At 42.6% G+C, this 24,461-nt stretch overlaps 1 protein-coding gene across 8 annotated transcripts in view; it reads left to right on the top strand.

The window, feature by feature from the left end:
* Positions 1 to 24,461, top strand: part of GBF1 (golgi brefeldin A resistant guanine nucleotide exchange factor 1) — a 385,214-nt gene that overhangs the window by 202,303 nt on the left and 158,450 nt on the right. For 4 of the 8 annotated variants that reach the window (XM_073596621.1, XM_073596618.1, XM_073596619.1 and 1 more), the window contains exons 9-10: positions 8,200 to 8,274; positions 22,222 to 22,257. The exons of 3 other annotated variants lie outside the window; for them this stretch is intronic. In XM_073596621.1, the coding sequence (XP_073452722.1) occupies positions 8,200 to 8,274; positions 22,222 to 22,257 (111 nt within the window). The remainder of the gene's footprint in view (positions 1 to 8,199; positions 8,275 to 22,221; positions 22,258 to 24,461) is intronic. One more of the 8 variants, XM_073596622.1, reaches the window with a different exon arrangement.

The raw sequence follows: 24,461 nt of genomic DNA, 5'->3' as shown, positions 1-24,461 counted from the left end.
ACCGAGGCTTCCGACCCCTCGGCTCATCACAATAACCAACCTCTGACTGTCTCTAGCCCCCTTCATTCTATAACCAAACTGTGGTTTTTGCACACCAGCAGCCTGGCTGCTGCCATGCCTTTCTATTTAGTGTCAACCATTAAGTCTGTATCAAAAGAAAAGAAATAAAAATTAGAGCATAAAAAAAAGATTTAATAATGTGAGAAATCAAAAAAACAGAAAAAGGAGGACTGCCTACTGACGTTCAAGGGAACAAGGGAACATTACAAAAATTGGCCCAAGGCTCCCAGATGGCAGAGAACATTACATTTTTGTCACTTATTTTTGCTACAATTTGTTCCTGCGCCATAATCCACGACACCTTCCTCTTAAAGCCCTTAAACGAGACGCTAGGTTTTTTCCAGGACTTTGCTAGAGAGAATTTAGCTAATAGGATAAAGAACATTAATTTCTGTGAAGCTTTAGGAACATTCCTTACCCTTCCATTAAGCAACGCAACGGAGGGGTCAGGAGCGATTGTTTGCTGCAAGCCAGTACTGATTGTGCGAAAAACTTTCCCCCAAAATGATCTGATTCGAGGACAGGACCACCATATGTGCAACATAGTACCTTCCAGCTCGCATCCCCTAAAACATAGGGAGGATGACCCCGGAAAGATGACCGAGATGCGAGCAGGAACATAATACCACCGTGTTTATTACTTTAGCGCTGGATTCTATTAAAGAGATGTTTAGTATACCTTTAAAGGATCTTTCGAACCTGCAAGACCAGTCCTGCGACATCCATGAGTTGTCTAAGTCCTCCTCCCAGGCCCGAGCATAACCAGGCTTATCTGAAGAGAATTTTAAAGCGGTGTAAATTAATGATATTCCTCCCCTCTGGACTTCAGTGTTGGAGCACCAATTTTCAAAGGGAGTCAAAACGGGATTCTTTTGGTGGGGTTTCCAGATTGAGTGTAGAAAATGGCTGATTTGGGAAAATCTGAAGAACTCCGATTCTGGCATGTCTAATTCGTTCCTACAGTCAACGTGATCGGACCGTTTGGGGAGAGGAAATGACCAATCCTATATAATCCTTTATTCGTCCACCATTTAAAGGCCTTAATTACCATTCCCGGCTGGAACTCTGGGTTATGAAAAAGGTGCTCTAGTGGTCTGATAGGTGAAATGAGGTTACGATGTGAGAAGAGCTTCGTACATATGGCTATAGAATGAGAGAGGGTGGGGGACAAAATTGCCGGCCTAACCTTAGGATCACACCAGAGAAGGTAGTCTATAGTGTTCCGTGGGGTGGCCCATCTTTCCATCGAAAACCAACTTGGTTTAGGGCCTTTCACGAGGGCCATCGATATTTGGGAAAGTTGAGCCGCCTGATAATAATGCCATAAGTTCGGTAGACCGAGACCACCCTGGCTTTTTAAACGGTAAAGTAAGCTGGAAGGGCATCTGTACCCATTACGGTTCCAGATAAAGAGGACAATCTCAGATTGAAATTTGAGAAGGGTCTTTTTCTTAATCGGGAGGGAGCAAAAGAGATATAGCAGGCGTGGGAGAGGAGTCATTTTGACAGCATGAAACCAAGTAATATAGAGAAGATCATCCGCATAGAGCGTACATTTATGTTCTTTGTCTCCACATTTAACCCCCTTAACATCTGGGTTTGATCTGATTGCCACAGCCAGTGACTCAATTACTATCGCGAATAGGAGAGGGGAGAGTGGGCAGCCCTGTCTGGTTCCCCTGCCAATAGGAAACTGTTCTGAGTACCTCCCCATAAGACGTACCTGAGTCGAGTAAAGGGATTTAATGTTTTTCAGAAAAAAGGGGCCAAATCCCCACCTTTGCAATATATCAGACAGGTATTCCCAATCAACAGAGTCAAAAGCTTTATGTAAGTTTATGGAGAGGAGAAAGCCCTGCTGTTTGGAGCCCTCATCCCAGCCAGACCCCAGCAGGGAGATGACATCTATGGTTCTACGTATTTGATCTGGTCCCTGTCTGCCAGGGATGAAGCCCACCTGATCATTATGAATATATTTAGATATAAAGCACACCAGCCTGTTAGCTAAAATTCTAGTCAGGATTTTGATATCATTATTTATGAGTGAAATAGGCCTGTAGTTACCAAGCTTGCTTGAATCATTCCCCGGCTTCGGGATAATCGAGATATATGCAGAATTAAAATCAGGTCCCAGGAGGGCTCCATCCCTGAGGGAGCTGAAAAATCTGGTTAGGTGTGGTGCTAGATTGGGGGCAAATTTTTTATAATATCCGGTGGAAAGGCCATCTGGACCCGGGGCTGAACCAGTTTTAAGAGAACTGATCGTATCCAACACCTCTACTGAAATCGAATCCTCCAATATGTCCCTATGTTCTTTAGACAAAGAAGGGATAGGCAAATCTTTGAGGAAACGGTCCCGTTGTGGTTGTGAAGGGGACTCAGAGGGTTTATACAGGTTAGCATAAAATTGAGAGAAAGCTTCCATAATTTTTTGGGGATTTTGAGTCAGGTCTCCAGATAGTGTCTTGATCTTGGGGAACGCTAAAGAGCGTTGTTTGGGGTTAAGTTTGGCTGCAAGTCTGGAACCCATCCGGTCTGTTTGATAATAAAACTTTGCCCCCGTCCATCTTAAGTGTTTCTCAGCTGCTGAGGTCAGAGCTAGGTTAAGAGTGATCTTAGATTTGTCAAGGGTCTCTAGAGAGTCGGAGGTGGGTAGCCTCTTGTGGGCCCTGGCGGCTGCTATGTATTCTGAGGTGAGTTTGATAATGTCTGCTTTGTGGGCCGCTCTAAGATGTGATGATAAGTTAATAATGTGTCCCCTAATAACCGATTTGTGGGCTGCCCATACGGTGGAGGGGGAAACATCTGCCATTTGGTTAATTTGGAAGTAATCTTTTATGGCCTTAGCTATATCCAGACAGTTTATAGGATCACTGAGGAGGGACTCCTGTAATCTCCAGCGAGGAGGGCCCTTAGAGGGACCTACTTTCTGGGCCAATACCAGGACCATGGCGTGGTCTGACAGCGGGGAATCAACAATCTTAGGGCAAGTGGAATGGTGCGCGCACGGGTAAAGATGTGATCTATCCTGGCGAAAGAGTTGTGGGGAGCCGAAAAGTGAGTATAATCTTTTTTATGTGGATTCGTTTCCCTCCAGATATCGACCAGACCTTCATCAAATAGGAGAGCTGCTATTCTGGTGCTCTGTTTGGATGGGCGTTTAGGTTTAGATGCCCCGTTAGCAAGTCTATCAAGTGCGGAGTCGAAGGCAATGTTCGAGTCCCCGCCTATAAATATAGTACCTTTGAGGTGTGCTTGTAGTTTTTTAAGCAGCAGGTCAAAAAACTTTCTTTGTCCTCTGTTTGGTGCGTAATAAGACACGAACGTATAGAGTTCGCCATCGATGTAGCCCGAAACTAATAGGAAGCGCCCCTGGGGGTCGACTATCTTCTCTGGCTGCAAAACATTCAGATGCTTGGCGAAGCAAATTGCCACCCCCTTGGTTTTGTTTTGCGCTGAGGCCAAGAATTGAGGATAGTGCTGGTGAAGAAAGGACGGCTTGTAACTCACTGGGAAATGCGTCTCTTGTAGTAACAGGACATCAGTATGCATAGTATGATAGGACTGAAAGATCTTTCTACATTTAATTGGGGAATTTAAGCCCTGTGTGTTGTGTGATATAATTCTAAGAGGAAGTTTCCGATCCTTAAAGCTAGCCATAGTCCAGAGGGGAGGAAGCCATCATTCCACAACACCGCTTACCTTCTCCTGATGAGCATAAATCGTACCGAAGCCTTGTTGGAGAGGCGTGATGTCCATTGGATCCTGGGATGAGGAGCCAGAGAAGTTCCATGATTGCGGAAGAACCCATACTGGAGAGCATAAGGAAAGAAAGGGAGGGGGAAGGAAGAGCAAAGAGAGGAAAAAAGAAAAATGCAATTAAAGATTTGAAGTGCGTGAAGAATAACAATGAAATATTCAACATATCAGCTAAGTGTACTGAGGAAGTTGGGAACACCAACCCCACCCAGCCCAAAGAGTAGGAAGGACTGTCGTTCCTACCCTTGCGGCCACTGAGGCCTGTGCCTCCCCCAGACAGGGAGGTCAATGTAGATCCCAGGGGAGCCAAGGCACTCCTGGGGTCTGGTAACAGCGCACTGGGACCTCTTCGGCCCCAGTTCCTCGTTAAAGCTAACCGAAGACCACAGTCGGGTCTATAATAAACCAATGACAGAGCGTATAGTGAGAGTAAGAACTCTATGTAAAATAACCGTTAGTAACTTAAGTTACAGAGATAACCTTCAATCAGAAGTATAAACTTGCCCCTTATATATAAAATAGAAGGCTGAGCCCATCGTAGCTCGGGAGAGGGTGGGAGTCCCCGGATCAGGACCGCCCCCCCCCAGGGAACCCCAGGGGAAAGGCAACCCCCTCAGGGGACTTTCTGACAAAACCCCCCCCCACCCCTCCCGGACCCATTAAAAAAGAAACTGAGTAACCAAAACCATTCCCTGTATTGTTAACTATCCATGCAACCTCATGGTGAACAAAATAAAAATAAAAAAGGCCCTAAAAAGGGGGGGCCAAAACCCAGCCATGAGATGTCCCGGGACCAGTGGAACAAAAAGGGGCAAAAACTTTCTTCAATGGGTCCAAAGTCAGGCGTCAGTCACCCTTGGGAATCTTAGAACCAAAAAAAAAAGGATAGAGTCACGTGGGGAAGTTTTCTTTTGACCTCTTGGTGCTTTGTTTGAGCCAGGATGGTTGGAGAGGGCTTGCTGGAGGGGGTCTTTTAGTGGAAGAAGAGTTACCCCTGCTTGCTTGTGTAGCAGTAGGATCTTGAGGGATGAGGCCTAGCTGGAGAAGAAGCCTTTCGCCGTCCGCGGAGGAGAAGCTGCAATTTCTGCTCTTATACGTGAAGTTTAGCCGCAACGGGAAAGACCATCTGTAAGGAATCTCTTTCTCTTGTAGGAGCCTGCAGTAAAGGTTTTAGTGCCCTCCTCTTCTGTACCGTGTAGGGGGACAGATCTGCAAAGATCTGAATTTTGTGGCCAAGAACCATTAAGTCATTCAGATTTTTGGCTTTCCTCATGACTTCCTCCTTAATAGAGTAGTAGTGGGGCTTCACTATTATGTCCCTTGGTAGTCCATCTTTACGGAGAGGTTGCAGAGCTCTGTGGGCCCTATCGAGCTCTAGACGGTGCTCCGGAATCTCAGGGACTAGATCTTTAATGAGGGCTTTGATGACAGAATGAACCTCTTTTTCAGCTTCCGGGACCCCCCTAACTCTGAAGTTATATCGTCTCGATCTGTTCTCCAGATCATCGATCTTTGCAAAAGCTGTCTCAAGTTGATCCTGCATGTCTTGCAGCCGTGCAGTATTTTGATTGATCCTAGCCCCAGCTTGATCTGCTTTTTTCTCCATATTGTCTAGTCTGAGCCCAAACTGATGCATGTCAGCATGTATGGAGGATGTAATATGTGCTGCGTTTTGTGCCAGGCTTTTGGAAAGAAGCTGAGCAAAGGCCTACATCATGGAGGGAAAGTCAGTGGGGATGGGTGAGGCTTCCTGTGCCTCACTGACAGACAGCAAAAGGCCTGTATGTGGATCCATCATGGGAGTGGATGGAAGGCCTGCTTGCAGGCTGAAAAGGAGGGACTCAGTGGATGCAGGTGAATGGGCCTGCGGTAGTGGGGAGCCCCCCATACCTGGTGATTGCAGTGGATCACAGTCCTGTTCAGCGATAGACTCCTGCTGCTGCGGCCACGCTGTGTCTCAGAGGAGCGGCGGCCATCTTGGCATAAGTGAGCGGCCCAGGCGCGGCCGTCATCTGGCTTGATAGGCTTCGTTTGGCCATACCCGTCAGCATCGGTCGATTCCTGGGGCGTGTTGTGCACCCGGGGGAGCCGTTATCAGGTTGCGGTTATCGCTCTGTCAGCGCTGGAGGAACGAACGGGGCCGGAGCGGAGCTTCAGAGGCTAGTGGCCATCTTGGAAGCGTCCGCGCATGCGCTCTTGAATTCAGTCTTTTTGCCAGTTTGCTATCCATTTACAAACTGATTTTTCCAGGCCTGTAGGCTTTACCTTACACATTAGCCCTGTGTGGGGAACGGTGTCAGATGCTTTTGAAAAATCCACGTATACCACGTTTTTTGTCTAAGGATTTACTTACCACCTCATAGCACCTGTGAGGAGCCCCTGTGATCCCCTAGACATGGGAAAACGGAGGGGAATTTATTCTAGAGGACTTGCAGCCTCTAGATGTCTTTGTGAATTCGACCTTAGGAGTAAAGCAGGCCAAAGATCATACGATTTTTATCTCTTGCAACAACGGGTGAGGGTGTGTTCACAGGGAGCCTTCCCTGCCAGGAGAACACAATGATTACTGCTAGTGGCTATAGCTGCTGGCAATAATCACATGCTAAAAATTCGACATGCTGGTTGTACCCAAGTCTATTGATGGATTGACTTGGGTACAATCAACCTGCCAATAAACGGACCAAATCTCAGCTGGTCCTTACTGAACCGGCCGAGAATCGATCCATCTATGGATGGCTTAAGAAACTTCTTTACTTGCATAAAGAGAATTCTCTGCCAAGAGTGGTCTGGGTGTAAAATCTACATTGCTGCATAGTTCAGTTGCTACATCTAGATACTTTAAGATAAAGCTCAAGTTTTGTTGTTGTGATGCCCATGATACTGTAGTGTCAAAGTGACTGTGTTTGTGGAAAGTAGTTATAAAATATATCAATATATAAAAATAAATATAAATATATACATCCTGTATATTAATACTACTTGGCACAAAAAGGTTGGATCCAAGGTGAAGATCGCTGTGCGCTTTGATGTATACAAATCTACTACATACCTGGCAGCCAGGAGTTTGTTTGCATCCCAGTGCTCCTGTCGCTGTAATGGCTACATTGGTGAAAGGATTAAAGGTAAACTTCAGTCAGATATTGCAAATGTAGCCTTGAAAGACATAAAGGGAACACAGTGAGGGGAATCTATCCAAATTGGAGCAGCCAAAATCCGCAGCAACTGTGCAAGGCAACCAAGCAGCTTCTATCGTTTTTTTATTCAAACTTTGAAAATTAAATATAAAACTAATTAGCTGCCATGCACAGCTGCGCCAGATGCTGTCTGCTCCAGTTTTGAAAAATTGTCCCTCCCCCCAATGTACCTGTCCAGGTCTGTTTTGCGTCCAGTCATAGCTGGGGTGCATTAGACGACGCCACTGCATAAAATCACCTTGTTACCATCAGGTGTTTAGGAACACCAAATGTTGACATTTGCAGGCCCAAGCTATCTTTCTTGTCTGCTTTTATCTCCACATGGTCGCTCTCTAACTGATAGAGGGCAAGTTTCACAGTACAGAATCATGTGATTTGGGACTTGTGGAAAGCAGAGGCACGTGACAGCATAAAGGTTTCTCAATGGGAAGAATTCCCTTTTATTCCTCCTTCTGGTCACAACTCACAATTGTGGATTTTCCCTCACTTTCAGGCTGGGTTCACCTATGCAAATTGGATGCTGGTGTCTCCACATCCAATTCGCATGACGGGAGACACTGACTGTCTCTCAATGGAGCCGGTTCACACATCTCTGGGGCGGCCGCAGAGTGCACAGCAGAAGACTCCTGTGCATCTTTGGCTCCGTTTCAGGTCCGAATTCGGGCAAAAATTTGGACCTGATTCACACCTGAAACGGAGAACAGAGGCTCAACGGACCTCCCCCTGCTGCAAAGCCGTGGCCGCAGCTAGCATGAACCCGGCCTTAGTCCTGATAACTGGACACTAGGACAATAGGAGATGGTGAATTCTCTCTGCAGTGGCAATGACAGAAATAAAAACCTTTACAGGGGTCCTAACCCCTCACCACTGTATCCAAAACAAAAAGTGTGTTTTTGGATTTAGATACATTTTAAATAATACTTGTTTTTAAAGACTGAATCTGCTTTTTGTGCTTCATGTCAGAATTGTTTTCACAAAGAAATTTGTGTGAATAAATGAAGGATAAAGGAATCACTGTGGTTCCAGCTGTGTTTTTGCATTAATGTACTTTATCTTTCTTTTTTTTTTTTTTTTTTTTTTTTTTCACATTTTGCCATGTTTTGTCTTTGTGTGGTAAGACCCTTTTGCCTTTGTGCTTTTATGTTTGTCCTTATGTTTCAATCATACATTTACCTGTTTTCTGCAGATCTCTTCATGTCTTCTCTGCAAAGTGGACACTAATAATGGTGAACAGTCCAAAAACCTCAACCAATTAGAGAGGGTACTTCTTTTTAAGAGCCTAAAGGTCTTGCCTATATTCCTCCTATGTACAGTGTGCTACTAAAACACAGGAATCCTGTAATTTGTGTAGCCTGTTTGCTTTTCTTTCATTCTCAGTCTAACCTATTAGCATGGCTTTTTGATGGATGCATGAGGCATAAGGGGCTTTGCTGTGTTGAGATTTCTGCACTCGTGATCTAGAAAGTTACTTCCTAACTTGTGCTTCTGGAATGAAGTTGCTAACCTGAAATAGGTAAATCTACCCTGTTTCCATTTGTATGTAACTGCAGCAGTACATAGATTGGTATTAGCGAACAGTCAAGTGTGCATATGGTTTATGAAGTGGTAAAATTAAGTGCACAAAACAGAAATTTTGAGAAATCCTGTCCATTTATTTAGAATTTGTCTCTCCATTGTAATAACTTTTCTCTTTAGTTTATGGAAGTATAGAATGTAATTCTCAGCGAGAAGGGTCCCATTTACAGATGTGCTCTTTGCCAGGTACTGAGCTTGCCGCATGTAAAGGTTAAACACCATGAGAAATCGAACGGTCTGTTTTCCCCATAATCTTAAGTTCAAATATGCATCCTTTAGTGATATAGAGGTCAACCGGAGGATCCTCAGCAGGTTGGCAGACCAGGAAATCAACACCTTTTTGGTATCTGTAGGACCTTCATCCAAAGGTTTCTCTTCTACAGAGATCAGTGGTAGAGGAATATAATCCCCCCAGGTCCTCTTCTATGTGTGTGTTATGCTGGCCAGCAGAAAAGTCCAGTTGAGTTCCAACAAGTGGATCTTTTCTTTGTTTAGAGGGCTTGTAAAAAAAGGCATTAAAACATAAAGGTATTTAAAACGATCCTATTTATAGATCAGTATTTTATCATTACATGTGTTATTAGCACAAGGCTTAACAAGTGCAGCAGTTGGTGAATTTTGTCACTTGTGCCCAGCTGCAGTTGCCTTGTGCCTAATAGGTCTGTGAACTGCTCTGGAGTCACCGTTGGATATTGTGACCACTGGTGTCAGTACATTTTCCAAATGATTTACACATTCCTGAGACTGCATAATCTTTTTTCAGATGCATTCAAAGTACAGAGCATTGCTAATGTGGACTGATAGCTTTGGTCACAAATATCCATGTTACCTGCTGCAGGTTCATGTGGTAAGTTTTTCTGTTTTGATGCCAGCTGTTGGCACAGATGTTTAGTAAACCTAGGAAAATTTTCTTTGCTGTGTTCCCAGATGATGGATGTGGGAGCCATTGGCTGTCACTGCTATCAATCAAAACCAGGGAGCTGGTCTGAGTTCCACTGTATGTGTCACTAGACGCAGAATGCAAGGCTCAGGAGCAAGCCCGCAAGAGTGCCCCCATAGAAGGTGGCTTTTTTTTTGGGAGACTCCCGCTGGAGGTGGGGGCGCCAAGAAAAGGCGGTTCGGGGCCACTGAGCAATTCTATTGCACAGAGCAGGTAAGTATAAACCTGTTTAATTTTGAAAAAATGACATTAAAGAATTCTGGTTTAAATCGTGATATGGGCTGATGTGAAGATAATTGTGTACCAATTATTTTCGAGTGCCAGATTCTGGTATCATTGGTATGCGTATTGCCACCTCTCTGACCCTCCTAATTTAAATCATGCATAATTGCAAATGCTACTTGATGGCTATTAGCTTTCATCGATCTACAAAAGCTGTCTCTGAGCACTCATAAAGATCTGGCCTCACTTTCCAGAAACACCTTAAGCTAAGCCTCACTTGCCTCTATCCCACTTTTCAATAGGAGCACTCCAGTTGCCAACAAAAACATTCTCATTTGATGTAACAGTGGTTGGTTGGAACTTTATTTCAGGGGGTGAAGATCCTTTTTTGACTGTTTGAGCATGTGGTGCCTGGAATACACCGTACAGGATTACTGACAGCTGATTCATGAAGCATGACAGAAGGAAGGGAAACATATTACATACAGTATAGTAATTTCAGTGACTATTCACAAGTTAACATCACAAAGTACTGTACAAGTTAGTCTTTTTAAACAGGACTTATTTATGAAAAATAGGAAACTGTCTACTTCTGTGGATACATTTTTCCTTTCAAAGACCAGTCATTTTTCATCATTAAAGCAAATAAGTACTGAAGAAATATGGATGCTGTCATTGCTAGCCTCCCTTTCTGGATATACTTTTTTGCCAGACTGTAATGCTGATCCAATAGCTTAAGCGTCTAGAACAATCATGGCCACCTTACATTAGGAAGCCTCAAGTGTGGTCCCTGTCATTGCCAAAGAGCCACACATAATAGTCAATGTAATTCTACAACTGTCAGACTGTAGACCTGCAACAGCAGAGAATCAAAGACTACAAGGTCACAGGAAATGGTCAGATATTATGGGCATGCTACAGGAGAGCGGGGGATTTGCTTAAGGAGATAATTTTAGATTGGAGAAACCACTGCCTAAAGTAGAATAAACTGGATGATTAGAACATCTGTCTAGTTTTTATCACTTTCCCCATGAGGGAGAGTTATGCCGCGTACACACGGTCAGACTTTTCAGCTACAAAAGTCCGACAGCCCGTCCGACAGACTTTCGATGGACTTTTGGCGGACTTTCAACAGACTTTCTAATGACCGGACTTGCCTACACACGATCACACCAAAGTCCGACAGATTCGTATGTGATGACATACACCGGACTAAAATAAGGAAGTTGATAGCCAGTAGCCAATAGCTGCCCTAGCGTGGGTTTTTGTCCCTCGGACTAGCATACAGACGAGCGGATTTCTGGGTCCGGCGGAGTTACAACATAAAGATTTGAAGCATGTTCCAAATCTAAAGTCCGTCAGATTTGCGACTGGAAAAGTCAGTTGAAGGTCCAGTGAAGCCCACACACTATCGGATTGTCGCATTTGGTCCGTCGGCGTCCATCGGACAAGTCCGGTCAAAGTCCGACCGCGTGTACGCGGCATTATAACCTCTGTCAGGTTTACCTTCATCATCGAAAGTGAAAGTAAAAAAAAAAAAACACCTCAAATTATGGATTGTCCCCAAAACAATAATAAGGGGGAAATCTTCCATTGGGGACACTCGTTCTGGTCACACTCAGGGATTCCCTTACTTTTGAGGAATTTCCTTTCGCTTACTGTTAGGCTATGGGACAGAATGTGAAGAGAAATATCCCCAATGGGGCACAGATTGAAAAAAAAAAAATCCAACCAGGGTTATAACCCTCCCTTACTCAAAAAAAAAAAAAAAAAAAAGTGTTGCCTTTAGTTCTACTTTAACAAATACATGCTCCCTATACCCTGCCTAAAAATATTTGTGCCACATTATAGATTTCCCCTAGTGTGATCCATTATAAAAGGAGAAAAAAAATTAGAAGAAGGAAAATAGAGAAAAGGGATGGAGCACACAGAAATGAGCAAGATGGTTTTCAAGAAAGAAGTCATCCCATTGAACTACAAGAAACAAGGCTAAGTAATATATTTTTCCCTCACCAGATACAGACTGTCTGCAGGGGCCCCAAGGGCCACACAATAAGTGTCGAAGGGCTGCAGGTTGGGCATCAGAGGCCCAGAATAACTAAGTAGATTTCGTCTGATTTGGTGACTTTCAAACAACTAGTATTTTTTAAGGATGGCAATGGGAGCATTCATATTTCCCTTTTTAAAACCCTGGAAATTCGGTCACTATGGGCATTTCCGCTTCTTTGGAAAACCTTTCACCTCTATAAAATAAGCCATTGTGTATCATGCGCACACAGCAGCAGAGCATTTTAGAGGAGCTTAAAGGATAACTCTAGCCTTTGAGCATAAAGCTTAATGTGCTCTCACATGCAAAATATTAAATAGAATGCCAAACCTCAACATCAACTTTTTCTTTTTCTGATTCTTTACGAACAGGCATACAGTACAGGAGACATACAAGGCAACTTATCTAAAGGCATTACTTCTTTAGCGTAATCTCAATGAAAACAGTAGAACAAATAAATGTTTAGTATGTTAAGGTATAGGTCACATGATATAGCCAATCCTTGCGAAGGAACTAGATAAGCCAAAGTTGGCAGAGGCCTAAACTGAAGTTCTCTCCAACTGTATTGCTTGTTTTTACTATTATGAATACAATCCCAATTCCAAAAACATGGATGCTGTGAAAAACCTACTTAAAAACAGAAGGCATTGATTTGCAAATCTCATAAACCCATATTTTATTCACAATCGAAAAAAGAAAACATATCAAACATTGAAACTGAAAAAATGTATAGTTTAAAAAAAAAAAGGTAATTTTGAAATTGACAGCAACACATCTCCAAAAAGTTGGGACAAGGCAACAAAAAAGCTGACAAAGTGCTACTAAGAAGGAAGAGCTGGAAGAACATTTTGCAACTAATTAGGTTAATTGGCAACAGGTCAGTAATATGACTGGGTGTAAAAAGAGCATTTTAGAGAGTCAGTGTCTCAGACATAAAGCTGTGCAGAGGTTTACAAGTCTGTGAAAACTGCATCTAAAAATTGTTGTACAATTTCATAATGTTCCTCGGTGTAATATTGCAAAGACTTTAACCACTTGCTTACTGGGCTCCTAAACCCCCCTCCTGCCCAGATCAATTTTAAGCTTTTAGCGCCGTCACTCTTTGAACGACAATTATGTGGTTATACATCACTGTACCCAAATGAAATTTTTATCATTTTTTTCCCCCCACAAATAGAGCTTTCTTTTGGTGGTATTTGATCACCTCCTGGGTTTTTTATTTTTTTGTTAAAAAAAATTGAAGACCGATATTTAAAAAAAAAAAACAAAAAAACAAAACCGTTTTATACTTTGTTAATAAATTTTGCAAACAGGTCATTTTTCTCCTTCATTGATGTACGCTGATGAGGCTACACTGATGGGCACCGATAGGCTGCTCTAATGGGCACTAATGGGTGGCACTGAAGGGCATTGATGGGTGGCACTGATGGCTGGCACTGATGGGTGGCAGTGATGGGCACTGATGGGTGGCAGTGATGAGCACTGATCGGCACTGGTAGGCAGCACTGCTAGGTGGCACTTAGGCACTGATTGGCACCACTGGTGGGCATTGATAGGTGGCACTGATTGCTGGCACTTACTACTGTGGGCACTGATTTGTGGCACTGGCAGGCGGTACTTTTGGGCACATATGTGGCAGCTTCGCCTCTTCCTCTTCAGGACCGATGTCCCTTCAAACAGAAGCTGGCGATCGGCTTTTTTTCTTCTCACGCTGTCAGCGTGAGAAGAAGAAAAAACTATTACCGTTCTTCTGTTTACATCATGTGATCAGCTGTCATTGGCTTACAGCTGATCACGTGGTAAGGGGCCGGGACCGGACCCTTATTCGGATCTGTGATTACCCGAGTCTCATTAACTCGGGTGATCACAGCGCACGGCCCGTGCCCCCTTCAGGGGGGCATGGCCAGCTTGCAAAGGGGAGGACGTCTATTGACGGCCTCCCGGCAAAGCAGATCCCTGCTGTAGCCATCATTCGGCTATAGCCTGGATCTGAACACGTTAAATATATCATCATTTACAGTACATATCAAAATATTCAGAGAATATGGACAAATCGCTGTGCGCAAGGGAGAAGGCCAAAACACAGTATTGGATGCCTATGATCTTTGTGTACTCAGACAGCACTGCATCAAAAAGAGGCATAATTCCCTGATGGACATCACTACATGGGCTCAGGTATATTTCCAAAAATCACTGTCTCAGCAGCCGCTCAGCTGTTATTACAAGCAGAGGGACGGGACAACCCCCGCCACTCACCTGGGCTCTTCCGTCCCATCGGGAGGGCCGCACAACCAACCGGCACATCCGCCGGCTGGCCGAAGACCCGCTCAAAGCCGATACTTTGTTCGTGGCTCGGATCTAGTAACCCGGAAGCGATGTCATGACATTACTTCCCGGATTACTGGTATCTCAAAGGTGCCAGTTTAAAAAAATAATAGAAAGTAATTAAAAAATGCCTCCATAAGGAGTACCTGTCACAAGGAATGTTTACATTCCTTGTGACAGCAATAACTGTGATTAAAAAAAAAAAAGAAAAAAGTGTACATTTTTTTTTTTTTTTTTTTTAAATGTACAGAATATCGATTGACCATATCGGCCTGAGAGGTGGCCGAAATATCGGTATCGTATCGGTACCGTAAAAATATTGGTCGATCCCTAAAAACCCATATCTGAACAAGACCCAGAAATGCTGCCTTCTTCTCTGGGCCAAAGCTCATTTAAAATAGTCTGTTGCAAAGTGGAAAACTGTTATGTGGTCAAATTGACCATGGGCTCTGCATCCTCTGGACTATAGAGGAGAGGATTGTCTTGGCTTATCAGCGCTTAGATCAAAACCCTGCATCTTTAATGATATGGAGGTGCGTTGGTACATATGGAATGGGCAGCTTTCACATCTGGAAAGGCACCATCAATGCTGAAAGTTTTATATATCCAGGTTTTAGAGCAGCATATGCTCTCATCCAGATGGCGTCCTTTTCTAAACCGCATACTGCATCTATGACAACAGTATGGCTTTGTAATGGAGTCCAGGTATTTAACTGACCTGCCTGCAGTCCAGACCTTTCACAAATTGAAAATATTTGGCGCATCTTGAAGTGAAAATTGTGACTAGGGAGACCCAGGACAGCTGAACAGTTATAATCCTATATCAGGCAGGAATGGGACAACATTTATCTCCCAAAACTCCAGCGACTGGGCTCAATTCCCAGATGTTTACGAAGTGTTTAAAGAGGGGATGCTATGCCATGGTAGACATGGTCATGTTTACATGAGATGTGTTGCTGCCATCAATTTTAAAGTTACCCTATTTTTTCCTAACTACTTGCCGACCGCTGCGCGCCGATATACGTCGGCACAATGGCAACGGTGGGCAAATGGGCGTACCTGTACATCCCCTTTAAGAGTCGGGGATAGTAGGCCCGAGTACAGCGTGACCGTGCCTGCGGGACCGGCGGACTCTTATGTAAACAAGGCACTTCCACGTTCTGGCTAGTGCCATGACAGATCACCGCTCCCTGTCATGTGACTTGAAGCCCACCCCCCCACCCCACAGTTAGAATCACTCCCTAGGACACACTTAACCCCTTCATCGCCCCCTAGTGGTTAGCCCCTTCACTGCCAGTGTCATTTACACAGTAATTCAATGCATTTTTATAGCACTGATCGTTGTATAAATGACAATGGTCCCAAAATAGTGTCAAAATTGTCCAATGTGTCTGCCATAATGTCGCAGTCCCGATAAAAATCGCAGATCGCCGCCATTACTACTAAAAAAAATTTTTAAATAAAAATGCCGTAAAACTATCCCCTATTTTGTAGACGCTATAACTTTTGCGCAAACCAATCAATAAACGCTTATTGCGATTTTTTTTTTTTTTTTTTTTTAAACCAAAAATATGTAGAAGAATACATATCGGCCTAAACTGAGGAAGAAAAATTTTTTATATATATTTTTAGGGGATATTTATTATAGCAAAAAGTAAAAAATATTGCTTTTTTTTCAAAATTGTCGCTCTTTTTTCTGTTTATAGTGCAAAAAATTAAAACCGCAGAAGTGATCAAATACCACCAAAATAAAGCTCTATTTGTGGGGAAAAAAAGGACTTCAATCTTGTTTGGGTACAACGTTGCACGACCGCGCAATTGTCAGTTAAAGCGACCCAGTGCTGAATCGCAAAAAAGTGCTCTGGTCAGGAAGGGGGTAAAATCTTCCGGGGCTGAAGTGGTTAAAATGCTACATTTTTTGGTTTAAATATTTGATAAGTTTTCTATTGTGAATAAAATATGGTTTTATGAGATTTGCATAGCATTGTATTCTATCTTTATGTAGATTTTACACAGGGTCCCAACTTTTTTGGAATTGGGGTTGTAAAATAAAAGGGTTAAGAAAATGAAAGGGATGAGCGAGAGAGTATTAGATTAGATTTATCTGTAATCTGTTGTGTCAGTATGTTACTCCTGCCCATCAAGAAGGTGCGTTCCTTTATCTGTGAAGGTAAACTGATGCCTGTAAAACCAGGTCTTAATAAACCCATCTGATCTGTTTGGGCATATGTTAAATCCTCCATTCTATTAATCTCTTCCACTTTGGTTAGCCATAGTTGAATTGAGAAAGGTGCGTTTACTTTCCAGCATGCTGGCATACAAATGTTGGCCGCATTCAAAAGATGCAGCAGAATTGATTTCCTTTAGATTTTGGTAGGTATCCGGTTGTTATAAAGGAGGAAAAAGGATCCCATGGGATGCTGCAGTCAGGGAAACGCTTTGAAATGTGTATTCCCTGTCAGAATTCTGTGAGCTTGGAGCAGGACCAAAAATTTGCAACAATGTGGCCTTGACCACACCTCCAATAACTGTCTCATACTGTGGACATCGTTCTATGTGTCAGAGCTGGAGTGTATTTTAAATTGTTCACCTGTATGCTAGTACTTACTGAGGTTATCAACAAGGGAAGATATATTTTTTTCAATTGTTCTGTCGGGAAGGTCACAGTCAGTGCAATCTGTGATCCAATCTGGGGTGTCATTATCTTTACATTGACACCCGCAGCGGTTCACAGATGTCGGCGTGAACCGTCTGCAATTCAGGTGCAATGCGGGAACCCGTACAGGATTCGCAGAGTTTCATGCATCACACTAGTGTGAACCTAGCCTCAAATTATTTTAACAGGCGGTTAAAATTTATGGCTGGCGTGCCAGAGGTGAAAAAATAACAAAGGTAGTCGATAAGGACCCGTGGGGGAAGATGATGATATGATTAACAGACAATCTGAGGTACCACAGAAGTGAGAGGCATTATAGAGGTTAGCCATCAGTAAGTTCTGGTAAGAGGGGGTTTGTTAGGCTGGGGCTAAAATCTGGGTTTCCTTTAATGGGAGACATCTGAGAAGGGGCCGGAGGAAGATGAAATCGTTTGATTACCTTATGAATTAAGGTAACTGTTGAATTTTTAGTCTGGTGAATGTTTAAATCATGTGGCAAAGAGTTGGGGCACCAAGGAAGGGATTCCTGTGATATAGTTTTCAAAGGTGACCCAGGGCTTGCTGGATTTGTGTCTGTTCCAGGCAATCATTCTGACCAGATTACACCCCTGATGGAAGGTGGGTAAATCTGGAAGAGCAATTCTTCTGTATGTTTTGGGTCTTATGAGATATTGGAATCCTTTTTAAAGTCCGCATTTGCTGCCCACTGGTAGCTCTTCATTGTCCTGGGAACTCAGATTTTTGCTGAGCTTTACCTTGCCCGTCATCTCTTTGCAGGCCTTTCAGAAACGCCAATTCTTTTTTCTGGCATTCTATTTAATGTTTTATATAAGATTTACCAACAACTGTGCTGTATTGGGGCCCTGCATAAACAATCCATTCAATTTGTATCCAGTCAGGTAGGCCATTAAATCTGGTAAATTTGAAGAAGATAGTACAATTTGTAAGGGTGTAGATTCACAAGTACCCATTATTATTTTTAACATTTTAGAAAAAAATTGTAGTATTCCAAATTTACTGTGCTTTATTGCTGTGCTGTTTTATGTAACAGAGAGAATTTGTGTTTTTAAATTGTCACATTGGTTATTTTACATGAACCTGACAAATACTGTATTGGCGTATAACACGCACTTTTTCTCCCCCTATAATCGGGTGCAAATAGCGTGTGCGTGTTATACACCAATACTTCAATTTTAGCTGCCTCGGAGGAGACAGGGAGGGGGGCGGGACGAGCGCCATCAGATTACATACAGTGAGAAGCTCCTGTTTACTTGGCAGCCTCTGTAATAAGAAGTCCTGTCTCCTGGGCCGCCATTGGACCACTGTTCGTCTATCATAGGAGATTCTCACTGTATGTAAATTGTCGATGCTCGTCCCGCCCCCTCCCTGTCACCTCTAGGCTGCAGAGGGGCATAGATCAGGCTGCACTGATGGCAATGGTGAGGCTGTTGCATTGATGGCACTTGTGAGGCTGCAGATGGGCATTGATCAGGCTGCATTGATGGCAATGGTGAGGCTGCAGATTTTGCTTCAAAGTTCCTTATTTAAAATGTTTAAGTTTTTTTCCTGAAACTTCCCTCTTAAAATGAATGTGTGTGTTATACACCTGTGTGTGTTATACACCTGTGTGTGTTATACACCTGTGTGTGTTATACACCTGTGCGTGTTATACACCTGTGCGTGTTATACACCTGTGCGTGTTATATGCCAATAAATCTGGTATATACATATGAACCGAATAACCCCTAGAAGTAGAACCAAAGGTGCATGCATTTATCTTGTCAGAAAAACTTTGTACACTGGGAATCTCCTAAACCCAGGTATGCGGTGCATACAATCTTTGACTTGACAATGTTTTAGGTTGCTTAAAGCGTTCACCTCTGTAAAGCTGACCTAACACCATACCCTCTCCCTCCCCCCACTCAACTTAACCTTACATGATCCTGAGCTGTCAAGACACCTGCAGCTCCACCAGTTCAGAGATTTGAAATCCCCACTGCTTTCTTTTCGCTCTGTCCAGCGCATACCAGACAGATTCTAATTGTTCAGCACCGTCGCATGGACGGCGCTGACCAATCAGAATCCATCTGGTCTGTACTGGCAGAGCTGGATGGAGAGAACGGAAAGCAGCGGGGCTCTCAAATCCACAAACCAACGGACCAGTTTGTGGGAGCCTTGACAGCTCAGGATCGCATGAGATTAATACAGTGGGGGCAGAGGAGTGGGGAGGGGGTCCGCTGGTAAGTCACCAATACAGATTTTCTGAATAGGTAAACTAACACTTTATTAAATTTAAATCTTTTCTCATTACAGGCACTCTTTAAGTCAGTATTTGACTCCTTTTCCCCTCCAATTATTCTACATATGAGTTCATGGGAAGTTAAATCAGCCCTTTAAAGCCTATTCTATTGACATGAGAGGTATTTAGATAATCAAAGACAGTTAAGGGGTTGAGGAGGCAGACAACATGTTTGTTAGAATGTTCCTGTAAATAGAAGTGTCATGTTTAAGAACTAGTTTAACCTTGTGTGCCTTGATGCTGTTTGCTTGTTGTTCTGGCGACAGAGCAAAGATAGCACATCAAAGTGTTGGATAGGACAGGTCTAACTGTTGAGCATTTGAAAGCATTTACAATAAACCAAGTTATTTTACAGTCTTTACAGTGAAATATGCACAGTTTAACAACAAATAGATGGGCAGTGCTTTAAATAGGCCTATACTCAAATGGGTACAAATACAGAGAAATACTAGAGCTGAGTTACTTACCTTTCCAGGTTCCCTCTAGTGCTGGCTGCATACCCAAAAGCATAGACATTTGGTCATATGTTCTCTTAAGGAGGGATAAAGATTCAGACCAGATAATTTTCCACTTCAACAGAGATGATGTGACCGTTTTGTGAGTGATGTGATGCGAGTTTTGAAAAGTTTTACAGCAGGAAAGGTGACTCTTTGGTTATTCACCTTAGTTTTAAGTTGTCATATAAATGTTGAGCTACGTTAAGAGATCTACCCCTAAACCTTCATTTAGGAAACAAGGGCAGTGCCAAACTACCTGCCTTTCTATGCAGGATATTTTTTTTTTTCAAGACTCGCATGCATGAACTATTGTCCTTATGTAATCTTTTTATAGCTTTTATATAGGAGCAATACCCAGTTAATCGTGATCCAATTCAACAAAACATATAAAGCCCAAAAAGTCTTAATATAGCAAACATGTTAATGCTTTGTACCTGGTAGTGTTTTCAGCCTCTGATGTTTTTTTTTTTTTTTTTTTTTTTTTTTTAAATTCACCCCGCTTGGCTTTTTACCTATTTTGTTACATTACAGCCTTTAGTTCAATGTTTTTTTAAATTGAATTATATGTGATGGATCAGAACACAATAGTCTAAGTTGGTGAAGTAAAATTAGAAAAATATATACATAAAACACTTTTTCAGAAATAAAAAAAATTATTGGCATGTGCGTATGTATTCACCCCCTTTTGTTATGAAGCCCATAAAAAGCTTTGGTGCAACCAATTGCCTTCAGAAGTCACATAATTAGTGAAATGATGTCCACCTGTGTGCAATCTAAGTGTCCACATGATCTGTCATTACATATACACACCTTTTTGAAAGGCCGCAGAGGCTGCAACACCTAAGCAAGAGGCACCACTAACCAAACACTGCCATGAAGACTAAGGGACAATGTTGTTGAGAAGTAAAAAAAAAAAAAAAAAAATATCCAAATCTATGATGATCCCTAGGAGCACCATCAAATCCATCATAACCAAATGGAAAGAACATGGCACAACAGCAAACCTGCCAAGAGACGGCTGCACACCAAAACTCACGGACCGGGCAAGGAGGGCATTAATCAGAGAGGCAGCACAGAGACCTAAGGTAACCCTGGAGGAGCTGCAGGGTTCCACAGCAGAAACTGGAGTATCTGTAAATAGCACGACAATAAGCCGTATGCTCCACATAGAGTTGGGCTTTATGGCAGACTGGCCAGAAAAAAGCCATTACTTTCAGCAAAAAACAAAATGGCACGTTTTAAATTTGCAAAATGGCATGTGGGAGACTCCCAAAATGTATGGAGGAAGGTGCTCTGGTCTGATGAGAGTAAAATTTAACTTTTTGGCCATCAAAGAAAACGCTGTCTGGTGCAAATCCAACACATCACATCACCCAAAGAACACCATCCCCACAGTGAAACATGGTGGTGGCAGCATCATGCTGTGGGGATGTTTTTCAGCAGTCGGGACTGGGATACTGGTCAGAGTTGAGGAAAAGATGGATAGTGCTAAATACAGGGATATTCTTGAGCAAAACCTGTACCACTCTGTGTGTGATTTAAGGCTAGGACGGAGGTTCACATTCCAGCAGGACAATGACCCCAAACACACTGCTAAAGCAACACTTTAGTAGTTTAAGGGGAAACATGTAAATGTGTTGGAATGGCCTAGTAAAAGCCCAGACCTCAATCCAATAGAAAATCTGTGGTCAGACTTAAAGATTGCTGTTCACAAGTGCAAACCATCCAACTTGAAGAAGCTGGAGCAGTTTTGCAAGGAGGAATGGGCAAAAATCCCAGTGGTAAGATGTGGCATGCTCATAGAGACTTATCCAAAGTGACTTGGAGCTGTGATAGCCGGAAAAGGGCGCTTTACAAAGTATTGACTTTCGGGGGTGAATAGTTATGCACATTGACTCTTTCTGTTGTTTTGTCCTATTTCTTGTTTGCTTCACAATAATAATAAAAAAAAATCTTCCAAGTTGTGAGCATGTTCTGTAAATTAAATGATGCCAATCCTCAAACGATCCATGTTAATTTCAGGTTGTGAGGCAACAAAACACGAAAAATGCCAAGGGGGGTGAATACTTTTGCAGGGCACTGTATCTAGAGGTATTAAAGAGGGAATAAAGGACTTGGTGACTTATGGTCTAGATCATGAACATAACTAAGATAGTTCTAGATCCCAATGTATTGTCGTCAGCTTATCATAAGTATACTTTGGAATAATGTTTTAACATTAAAACGCTAACATTTAAATACATTTGGAACCATGGATCACCCTATTTAAAAGGCAAGATCACAGGAGAGCTTTTCATGCCACCAGTGCTTATATTAGATTCACTGTATGAATATTCCTCATGTAACTGATGGTCATTGAATATTGGTGTGAATGAGAAGACCTCTACTCTATTGAGCATGAAGCATTTTTTTTTTTTTTTTCATCCTTTTCTTTTTGAGAAAAGATTCTCTTGTATAACAGAATTGCAGCCTTGAAATCTCAGGCTTATGAAAAGCTCTCATGTGACCCTAGCTGAAGCGTGCATGTTATTGTGCCCTTACCTTCACGTCTTGATGTGTCAACCAGTCCCCTGTCTGCAATCCGAATGTATAGCTGTAGGCACTTTAATTGAATTACTAATTATGGCTCGTGCCATTTTTCCTTGAGGCTTACAATATCTTTTGGAAAAACAAACGGGTTCAGGTAAGGAGGACTGTAAATCTCCGTCTCCCCTCCCTCATAACAATTTCTCTACCCCTTTGTGAATTTCTGTACCACTTCTTGCTGCATTGTTTGTTTATTTTGTCATGTTTATAAGTAATGTATAACGTTTTCATATCTGCAGTAAAAAAGTGTATCTGGTATTTTCACCTAATGGATGCAGTTAATGATTTGAATCCGTATCCATGAGAATTAAACCTGTTGCTCAATATACATAATAATGTATGATTTTACACTTCTTTATTTTTTTTATTTTTTTTTTTACTGTTCAGTGTTTTTCTAGTTTTAACATGTAAGTGCACTTTTAGGAGTTTTAACTTCCCCCTATCCCCCACTTCCCTTGTCATCCTAATTTCTCTTGCACATTACTTCACATTACCCAACTTTCTCTTGGCTATACTCTACTTTGCAGGCAACAGCTTCACTTTTCTCTTCTCCATACTCCAGCTCTGTACTTAGCTCTTAGAAATAAGACATACAGTTTTACTTGATTTCATGCACGCTGATTCCGATTAAAAAAAGCACAGGGGCACAGTTTTTGAAGTATTGGGTTGGAGTATGGAAGATAAAATGCTGGAGCAGTGGCCTGTGTGACACGGTCTGGACCTGGGCAGGCTGTGAAGTAGGATCATTATGTCTAAAAAGAATGAGAATACAATTGGGTATGGTGATGGCCCTTGAAAATACTCATACATATTAAGAGGGATTGAACTCTGGAAAATGTACCTTTTAGAAAGACAAGTAAGAGGGCAAAGAACTAGTCACCAATATTGCCTATGGTCTCCCTGTAGCTAATGTTTTACCCAGCACTGATTTACCATGCCTTGTGCTACACTATATATCTGTGGGGAGACGCCAATCTCGGTTGAGACGGGGCTTTGACTCATGTTGGACGAAGCCTCCAGTAAGGCACACAGTAAACAGCACAACAGTGACATCACTACTCTCACTCCAAATTACCCTAGCCATCATAGGCAGCTGTGCCTTTGATTTCCCACTGCAAATGTACAACTTCTAAACTGTAGGCACAGGAGTGCCTAGGCACACACTTGCATACTAGAAAGTGTGCTATTTTTCAGGAGAAGTTCAAGACAAAAGCTGCATTTTCTTCAAGGCACTGCTTGGGCACAGTTAACATTTCTAAATATTCCCTAGTACACAGTGATTTTTTTTTTCTTTCCTTTCAGTAAATAATGTGATGTATAAATCACATGTATGCGGAAGTTAACTATTAAGAGAGATGTATGTATATATGTGTGTGTGTGTGTGTGTGTATATAATAGTTTTTTTTTTTTTTAATATCATACTTGCCTAGGTGGATTCAGCATTGATTCCCCGCCGGCTCTAAGGCTGTCGGTTATCGCTCTCTGCTCTGCCCCTCCAGTGCTCACTGGAGCATCGGGCCAGGGAGGGGATAGAGCGGCTGGTTCAGTCTCCCAGCGGTCTCCCATATGGTTGCGATCTTTAACCATCCTGAAGTGACTGTGTGACATCAGCCAACAGCGCTCTTTAGCCCGCTGACGGCTGAAACCGGGTCACGGGAGTGCAAAACTAATTGCACTTCTGTGAGCCCCAGAACAAATACAGCCAAACAAGCTTTGGCTGTACTTCTCCTTTTAAAGTAAATGGCATGGCTCTCTTAAATCAGATGACTGTAGTGCATTCTGGGTAGTTTTCACAATGCTAGGATTTTTTTTTTAAGCACAGGGGGTATGGCATATTGCAGTAAGTTGTCTGCTTACTTTGATATGTATCTTTTTAAATAATGACCACTTTTGTGCACTTGTGAAAATGCAGGTGTGAAGGAACCGTACAACTGTAGCACAGAGCATGGTCCATGCATGGATCCAAACATACAAGTTGTTTGCATCAATGAATGTAACTTCTCATGCATAAAAGTGATAGCAGTGACTCCCTGGTAATACCCAAAAAGGGCTTTCAGATGGTCAGATAATTTTTGACATCCAGAGCGCTGTATGATCTTTTTGGATAAAGTGTGGGGTAGAAAATGGCAACGTTTACCTTTCTTATTTATGGCACTGGATAATTTACCACTTTTCCCAAGTCATCCTGCAGGATGGTCACATGAGAGGCTCCTCTCCTTACAAGGGACACAAGCACAGAGATCCTTACTGGTTACCACTCCTCAGTTCTAGTGTTCCCTGTGCTCTTGCAATCATGTAGCA

Source organism: Aquarana catesbeiana, linkage group LG08, assembly GCF_042186555.1.
Source record: "Aquarana catesbeiana isolate 2022-GZ linkage group LG08, ASM4218655v1, whole genome shotgun sequence".
NCBI classification, from domain to species: domain Eukaryota; kingdom Metazoa; phylum Chordata; class Amphibia; order Anura; family Ranidae; genus Aquarana; species Aquarana catesbeiana.
This window is presented reverse-complemented; position numbering and strand designations above follow the sequence as displayed.